This window comes from Austrofundulus limnaeus, unplaced genomic scaffold, assembly GCF_001266775.1.
Source record: "Austrofundulus limnaeus strain Quisiro unplaced genomic scaffold, Austrofundulus_limnaeus-1.0 Scaffold100, whole genome shotgun sequence".
NCBI lineage: Eukaryota > Metazoa > Chordata > Actinopteri > Cyprinodontiformes > Rivulidae > Austrofundulus > Austrofundulus limnaeus.
Window position 1 is genome coordinate 748,347 of NW_013952502.1, and position 8,699 is coordinate 757,045.

General features: G+C 40.4%; 1 protein-coding gene across 1 annotated transcript in view; it reads left to right on the plus strand.

The window, feature by feature from the left end:
* ptprn2 (protein tyrosine phosphatase receptor type N2) overlaps nucleotides 1–7,196 on the plus strand; it is a gene marked incomplete at its 5' end in the record, with an annotated part of 140,991 nt that extends 133,795 nt beyond the window's left edge. Inside the window, 4 exon segments of the mRNA XM_014013339.1 lie at nucleotides 776–829; nucleotides 1,767–1,831; nucleotides 3,649–3,722; nucleotides 5,317–7,196. Of these exon segments, the coding sequence (XP_013868793.1) occupies nucleotides 776–829; nucleotides 1,767–1,831; nucleotides 3,649–3,722; nucleotides 5,317–5,388 (265 nt within the window). The 3' untranslated portion in view covers nucleotides 5,389–7,196.
* Between the last annotated feature and the right edge of the window lie 1,503 nt (nucleotides 7,197–8,699).

Below are 8,699 nucleotides of genomic sequence, written 5' to 3' on the forward strand. Positions count from 1 at the left end.
ATGAGTCAAAGCAAGGCTTTGGGCATGTTTTTTTATGAGAGTATAACATTATAACATGATATAAAACTCAAAAAAGTTGATTTTACACGATATTGCCCCTTTAAAGCAAAAAGTAAAGAGGGGAAAAAACATGAATCTAACATTTTTGACAAACTTATATAAAAACATAATCACAAAAATCTGCAATTTTAAAGCCTTTAAATTGCATTTCTTTAATTAATAAATCACACAAAGTGTTGATTTATTGCGATATTTAGGAGTTTTGTTTGACTCTAAGGTGAAAAACGCAGGGAAGCGGAGAGCTGTCGGAGGGAGCTCTCGGTGTAGTCAGTTTCCATGGCAACGGCGGGGTGTGAAAAGGCTTGTTGGCCTTCGCCGCGCCTGTGGTGTAAAACATTCATAATTGGCCAGGGTTAATGCGTCGGCGGTCCGCAATCACAGCATCGCACTGCCATCACGCCCATCACCCACACGTCACGCAGATCTCACTGTCGCCGAAATGACGCCGGGTTTATTCACGGCTTCCTCCCTCTGTGGGCTCGAACTGAAATGACTGAGTGAGTGACAGCATCGCTCACAGATCTCCTGCTTTGATCATCATCAGTTTCACCCAGACTCAACAGCACAGAAGTCCCTCACATTTGCTGAGATTCTCACTCTTCTTATTTAGCCAAAAAAAATAAATAGATCTGAATTTGACTTTTACAGGCTTTGACATTGTGCCGCCAAGCTTGCAGTAACATGGAGTTTTCTCTTTTTTTTTTTTTAATTGCAGAAAGGTTAACAAGTGCTACCGGGGCCGATCTTGCCCGATAATTGTTCACTGCAGGCAAGTATAACAGTTTGAACTTTGTTAAAGTGTCTCGCCCTGCTGAACTGAGACAGAGTGTTTGTCGTGGCTGTTTGTTTAAACCAGTCAGTCCATTTCCTCTATCTGAGCCACTGGAGCTGCTGTTTCTTATGTAAATAACGTGGCACAAAGTCACGGAGTGATGGACTCTTCTATTTCCCATTTGGTCGAGTTAGTTAACTGGCCCTGATTGGTTTGTATTAAACACCAGGCATCTGCTGGACCACTTTTAATACTCACATCCTGTTAAGTCATGCATGGGGCCAGTAAGCCCGCTCTCCCTCTGAGGAACGGAGGATCGAGCAACGGATTAATGAAGCTGTGGCGCTCGGGCAGCTCTCCTGTTTTTTTTTTTGTTTTTTTTTTTTGGCCTTGCCTTTATTAGAGCGATGTCCACGCCTTGTTTGCAATTAACATGCAGAGCCGCTGAATGGCCGGTGGGCACAAAGAGAGGCTTTTCATGGGGCTATCTCTGGAGTAATGGAAAAAGCAAGGCTCTCCAAAAGCGGTTCTCAAAACCGCCCCTGGCCTCTCAACCTCTCCTCTGCTCCTGAGGTGCATGCATTTAAAAGCTTTTGTCCCCAGCGTGCCTTAGAAACCGTCCCCCTCTTTCCAACAGACCACACATGCACTTGTGTGCAAAGGTTTACCATAATTAYATTTAATGGAAAAAAAATGCAGGAGAATTTAAGGTATCGTTGCTAATTTTTAGCTCCTTCTATATGGCGTGAGTAAACCAGGACGTGCACGTCTGCATGCACGGACCAATTTGGGGTTCATATGAACTTGAAAGTCTCCCAGCAGATGCCGAATGTAAATGAGTAATTTGTTTTGTAATAAAGGAAAAACACTCTTGAGATTAAAGCGTCTCACGCTACCACCTTAATGACGTCTGTCTGCCTCTGACTCTCTGCAGCGACGGAGCGGGCAGGACCGGGACGTACATCCTGATTGACATGGTCCTCAATAGGATGGCTAAAGGTAACAATCGACGGCTTCTCTTTCACTTTCCCTCTGCTCCAAGTGTTGCCCCAGCAACGAGAAAGCCTCTTTTTTCCCCCGCAGAGGGTCTTGGGGATGCATTAGAGGGTGACTTCTCTGAGGCCTGGAGAGGCAGCGAAGACAGAGGCAGAACAAAGAGAAAACACAGGGGAAGGGAAATGGGGAAAAAAAGCTCCACCCACATTAATAATTATCTATTTAAGCAACCTTCACACCATATTGACCTGCATCAGCAGCTGCAACATGAATTTAGATAGCACATGCATGGAAATGAAATGTTTAAAGAAAAAGTACATTTAAAATTTGCTATTTTCTCCAGCTGTGCAAATCAATATTTAATATTTAATGGGAACTTTGTGCTTAGTTGATTCTAATATTGATTTTTTATTTTTTCATCTGAACAGGGAATGTGTTATGTTTTTTTACACAAATGTACTCTTAACTGTGAACACTGTTAGCATGTTAGAATGCAAGGTGCTTTTATAYTTTAATTGCTTGGATTTTGAAATAGACCAGTCCCTGTAGTGCAGACAGCTTATACAGGCTTGGCACACAGTTCTGCACAAACCAAAATAAATGATAAATGTGTGGAAAGTCAAGGGACCGGCCTGTTTTGGACTGGTTCTGTCATTAAAAATAAGGCAGGAGTGGTTTGAACGTTGCTGCTGTTGAGTCTTTAGCTGTGGGAAAGATTTTTATTCATATTTTTTGTCAAGAGAAAAGCACTTTTATTGTGCATGAAAAAACACTTAGATTTCTCTCAAATTCTTTAGAGATATCCAGGTTATAAACAGCTATTGTTGCTCCAGAGCTGTGTTCATCCCTGGCTCAGACTGCTCTTTGCCCCCCTGACATTTGCCCTTTACCCTTTGCCCTCTGCGAGTCTCAGAATAGGTGATGGGGGGCTGCAGATCCCGTCTGTAATGCGACTAACCCRTCCTGATGGAGTTAGAGTGGCTCGGTGGCGATTGTGCCGTGGTCCGTGGAGATGAAAAAGCTGCTCCTCACTTTCTTTTTAATCTTTTGTTTCCTGCAGCTGGAATCAAATGCATGAATTGTGCATAATCTCCAGTGTTTTTTTATACTTTGGTCAGAGAGCCTCTTCTGAGCTTAACTTTGGATTCCAGCTCATCTAAGACATGAAAGTCTTGCTGAAGCACTGGAGTACCTTTGAGTACGAAGTCCAGCTGCATTGAATCACCCACACACATGAATACATTCATTTTCTTGCTCTCTTGTACGCTTCRTTTCTCTGCCTTACCCCTCGAACGTCTTCAGACTTTATGTCTTGTTTTCAGACGGGCGGCGTTCAGTCCGTGAATCGTTTAGTGTAAGGTTTTTTCCAGATGAGCATCACAGGCTCAAAGGCAGCTTGATTGCAGTTGGAGCAACTGTTGCACGGGTTAATCATCAAAACGAGTGCAGCGGAGCTGCTGCGAGTCATTTTAATTGGTGATTCTCAGATTCATGCACGCACGCAGGCGCCCCTCTCCAGTCGGACGTCATCTTCTAAACCAGTTTTTGAATGTGACTCTCACAGAGAAGGCAGGGTGTAGTAGTGCTTTTGGTTTTCCCAAACACTCCCCAACCTTGGTGCTAATATATATATATAATTTTTTTTGCATATTTTATCAAGAAACAGTCAGTGGCCCCCATCCAAGTCTTTCGAGGGATGAATGTAATAATTTTCAATCGGCGCGCTGTTCCAAAGGGAGCGCAGTAGAAAGAGAGATTGACAGATGTGAGCTGGATTACGCCGCCGCTTTGAACTCAGTCCAATTTTCGTTCTGTTGCAGGTGCTAAAGAGATTGATATTGCCGCTACCCTGGAGCACTTGAGAGACCAGAGAGCTGGCTTGGTCCAGACAAAGGTAAGGTCCCCGGCTTTGAGTTGGAAGAGTGGGGGGAGGAGGAAGACTGGGAGGAGGAAGAACACTGGGAGGGTGATTGTGGGGTGGGGGGAGGGGCTGCAGTCATTCAGAACGATGATTGTCTACTTGAAGAGTGTAAGATCGGAGGGAAATGATAATTTAYAACCGCTTCGGGATTAAAGAAACACTGAAGACAATAAGTTTTTGGCAATAATGAGAGGTGGGGGAGAATTTGCTTAAAAACAATTAAGTAATTAGTAAAAAATGCTCAATTATTTTCTTGCTCTTTATTCGTTTATAATAATTTTCTGTTGTGTCTCCACTGTAGTTTATATCACCTCACGTACCAGTCACTTCCTCTCACCCTCAAATACAAATAAATCCCATTTCCTTTTTGTTTCTCTCCTKCAGCTTGAGACAATATTAATAAAAACAATAAAAGTGAGGCCCATTCTGCGGCGAGTGATAATATTTATGGGAACAGCTTGCTAACAGGCTCCTCGATGCTTCATTAATGCTGCTCTCACAGCCGCGCTCCATTCAGCAGAGAAAAGCTTTTCAAGCACTCTCTTTTTCTTTTTCTGACATGTCTAAGTGAAATTACTTTGGAATATTGTTGATTCCACTTTGTGGATTCATGCAGGCTGTACTCAGAAATTAGACAGTAATGAGGTATGAAATGCGGAGCTAGGTTTTAAAAATTGTACAAGCATTTTTCTCCCTCTTTAATGACGTTTCCACTTTATTTTTTGTACAATAAACATTAAATTCCATTCTTCCTGGTTGCTGCTTTTTACAGACATCAATCAGTTGTAATTACAATACGTGTGACCGTTTTTTTTTTTTTCTTCCTGAGTAACACCCATTTCTGATGTGTCGAGCAGAGATTGATCTCCCCCCTGTGGTTTAAATGAGAACGCTCATCTCTAACTTTAAACTCGAACTAGGAATAGATTATTGCATATGTGGGGTGGAGATAAATATGGATGTACTTACATACTTTTTGGCCTTATCACATCTTCACAAGGCACACAAAAATAAAAACGCCTGATAATCTCCAGTGCAAAGTGAAACTGGTGACTCCTCCGTATTGATTTAGCCTGTCCTCAGGCCAGACCGTGGCAGGCTGTGTGTTGACACATCTGAAGGCTGTTCCCTCCAAACTCCTACGTACTCTTTCTCTATAAGAGGACCCTGTGGCCCGCAGCCTGGGGAGAGGAGAGGAATATAAAAGCGCCGAGTCCATGGGGCAAACATCAATCAGTTCCTCTGGGAAAACTGTGAGCCGGTTTCACAATCAAACGCACGCACATACTCTGGAAAAAAAAGAAGAAAAAAAAAAGCAGAGTTTCGACTCAAAAGCTCCATTTTAAGGCGCACCTGGTTGGATCGATGCCGGCTGTGCTTCAGGTTGAAAGAAAGCGATTCAGCTGAAGTCCGTGGCCAAGCGCAGGCAGGGTCAGGAGATATGGAGGGAGACGAGGAGGCGGCAGCTGCCAGTCACTCTCAAATGGCATTCAAGACATGCGACACAACTGGACTCAGACTAACACTTTGTCTTTTTTTTTCTCCTTCCCCATCTCCTCCTCCTCAGGAGCAGTTTGAGTTTACTCTGACAGCCGTGGCCGAGGAGGTGAACGCCATCCTGAAAGCGCTTCCTCAGTAAAAGGCATCACATGTCTTATTTTCTCTCCGCCAWGCACCGGTCTTCTCTGCCTGCCCTTCTATGTCAACCTCCTCTTCACCCTCTGATACTGTATCCCCAACATTGTGCCTGCTAGCTCATCTCATCATCATCACTAATTTTCAGAGTGCGAGAGATTACGTTTTAGTGTTTTAAGAAGAACAAACATGAAACCACAGTCGTCTGTACGGTGACGTTTCTGGACATACTCCTGCAGTGTCACTGATGACATGTTCATGTAGCTTCAAGTGCAGATTCACGTTACAAAATGAGCTGACATCTGTTAAAAAATGGTTTCAAATGCTATGAAAACTAGCTGCAGCTAATAGTTTGTGTTTTGGCTGTTTTGTGTGTAAAATTGAGGAAAAAAGGAACAGATTATGTTTGTTTATTTTGTGTGACTGAGTTAAATTTAGAGATGCACTGATTGCTGGTTTTTGGTTTAGGGCCAATTTCAATCTTCCATTTTGACTTGCCAGTTTTTCTACAAGACTTTTAATTGACAGGAAATCGTTCATTTTTTTTTGAATGAATTAAACAAAGGATAAAACATCAAGCTACTTTTTATTCCAAARAGCACTACGTTACTGAAAAAACTTAACTGTATAAAGTATATTTCTTTTATATGACAGATTAAACCTAGGCAACATGTTTACCTTCCTTTTTTATACCCCAAAGCTTAAAGGTGTACACAATAACAAGACAAACACTTAAAAATATTTTAAGTAAACATCCAATGTAGCGTTGTTAAAATTTTGGTAATTGGTTATGTTTATTGGCTAAATCAGCACAAATATTGGTGAAAAAAAACTGTGTACTTCTTTTGTTTTCTTTGACTTGATTTTAAAATGCGTAGATAGTACAAAAAATCAACTTCTAGTCTTTTTCACCAAGTCAAAGCTTTCACATCAAGATGTGCTATCGCAAATTAGCCACTTAGCACACAAGTTAGTGAAAATGGACTTTTGACGCCTGTTGCGTTAAAGAATTGTTCAGTTCTGCTCACCTAAAAAGCATTCACTGCATCCCTGTTTAGTAGAATATTTATATATTATATTACATTTTGTGTRRGAATAACMAGAATGGTRGTTAGATTTTTGTTTGTTTGTTTGTTGTTTGRTTTTTAGATTGTCTRATTGAACAAACTGAAGTAGCTGCAGCTCTCAGCTCAGACTCTGTAAATGAACTTATTACCTGTAAATCTCATTTTGTACAAATTCTTTCCTCCAAATGAAGTGATGTGCTGGACCCCCTCATGTTTCTCCTCCTCTGTGATCTGAATCAGCTAATATATACTCTGCATCACTTTAAAATGTTGGTGTGTGTGTTGTAATTTGAACCATGCCACAGATTCTCTGACTCTGAAAAAAGCCTCACAGATCATAACATATCAGCCGTTCATTCACTACAGTGACTTGTTAATATTCCCTTTTTCTTTTGTTTTTTTTTTTTCTTTAAAGTTTGGTCAACAAACAACTCTGTTAATATTAAATGTGAAATACTAAAATATATCCTCTATTTAGAAAAGTTGTCATCCTGTATCAATAGTAATAAGATTATATATATAAATGAAGAACTTATATTGGGATTGCTGCTAAATTTGTTTGTCCCTCTATCACTGGTATATTGTGACATTTCGTGCAACATGACAGACTATTTGTTCTATAGACAATGAATGACTTTATGAATTGTGCTATATAAAAATCCACACTGAGATCTTCAGTGAGAGCTATATATTTTGTGTGAGAAGTAACATTCAGATTGATAATAAATCCGATCAGACTCCACTGCTTTGCTGTCTGCTGTGTAATGTTATTTCTGATACACTCCCAGACAAGAAGGCCGACCTTCCACTGAAAGACATTTGATTGAGCGATAGTCCTCGTAAAGGCACAAGGAAAATGGTGTGTAGCGCTCCCTGGGGGGTTTGTATATCTGGTAAAGACTCGCCGGTTTGTACTGATGAAATGTTTGTTTCACTGGCTCTGTCAGCAGAGAAACTGGCTGGGATGTGAAATGAAATCAGTCTTTCACGCTCTCAGGTCATCTCACAATATTACAGTGAAAAACAAGTCCAGCCCCTCAGAGTGGAGTTAGATCAGTTAGAGCTGATGTTGCACAGTATTAGAAAATCATTGCAATATTGTTGAAACTGGAACAATAATAGCATTTGTGATAAACACATGTTCTGTTGAAAACACTCTCTGTGTACTTTAGCATCTCAGACACTACGATCTAAACCAAGGGAACAGAGAGTTCATGTGATTGGCTGAATTATTAAACGGCATAAAAGCAGGAACTCACGGCATGTGGAGTACAGCAATGATTCCCAACTGGTGGGTCATGACCCAAAAGTAAATCGTAGACTTGTTTTCAGTGGGTTGCAGACATTGGTGCAAAAAAAAGTTACAAGAAAAACTCTATATCCTTACTGTTATGTCGGTCGTATTTATTCTTATTAACCTTTATTTAACCAGGAAAATCCCAATGAGATCACAAATTTTTTTTGTAAGGGAGGCCTGGGCCTGAAGGCAGCCTAAAATGCATGTTTTTTTTTTTGTTAGCTTTTTTGTTGTTGTTTTTTTGTTTGTTTGTTTTTTGGTCTGTGGGAGGAAACCGCAGTACCTGGAGAAAACCCATGCAAACAGCACAGAAAGACCCCAGGTCTGAACAGGGAACTGAATCAGGACCTTTTTGCTGTGAGGTTATCAGTGCTAACCACTGAGCCACCATGCTGCCCAAATGGTTAATGCTTGAATAAGTGATGGAATTATTTTAACAAAACATTACAATATAATCATTTAGTCAACTAAAGCTTTTGAAACTACTCAGTATTTTGTACTTCATGTTTGTGGATGAAAGCACTGGTAAGACTTAAAAAGCTGAAGTTTTTGACCTGAAGAATTTTGGTTTTAATCAAAATGCARCTACAGTAACTGGCTGTAAAATGAAAATTTCCCTCTAACATTGCCACTTGCTGGTTGTTTCTACTATAACAGGTTCAAACTGCAACTTTCATTCAATGACATTAAGAAGTTAAAAAAATTTCCTGGATTTTAGTCACATTTTGACATAAAGGGGTGATGTTTGGTTCTAAAGCCAGACCAGCTGAAAGCTGCTGGAATATTGTATCTAGGTGCTGCTTTGCAATTATGATATTACAAATATTAATACATCAATTACAATGTACTTTCAGCATTTTTAGGAGCCCTAATCAGAATGAACTGAAATATGTCACTGCTATGATACAATAATTGTGTACAGGTGGTAAATATTAGATAACTAGTATTTAA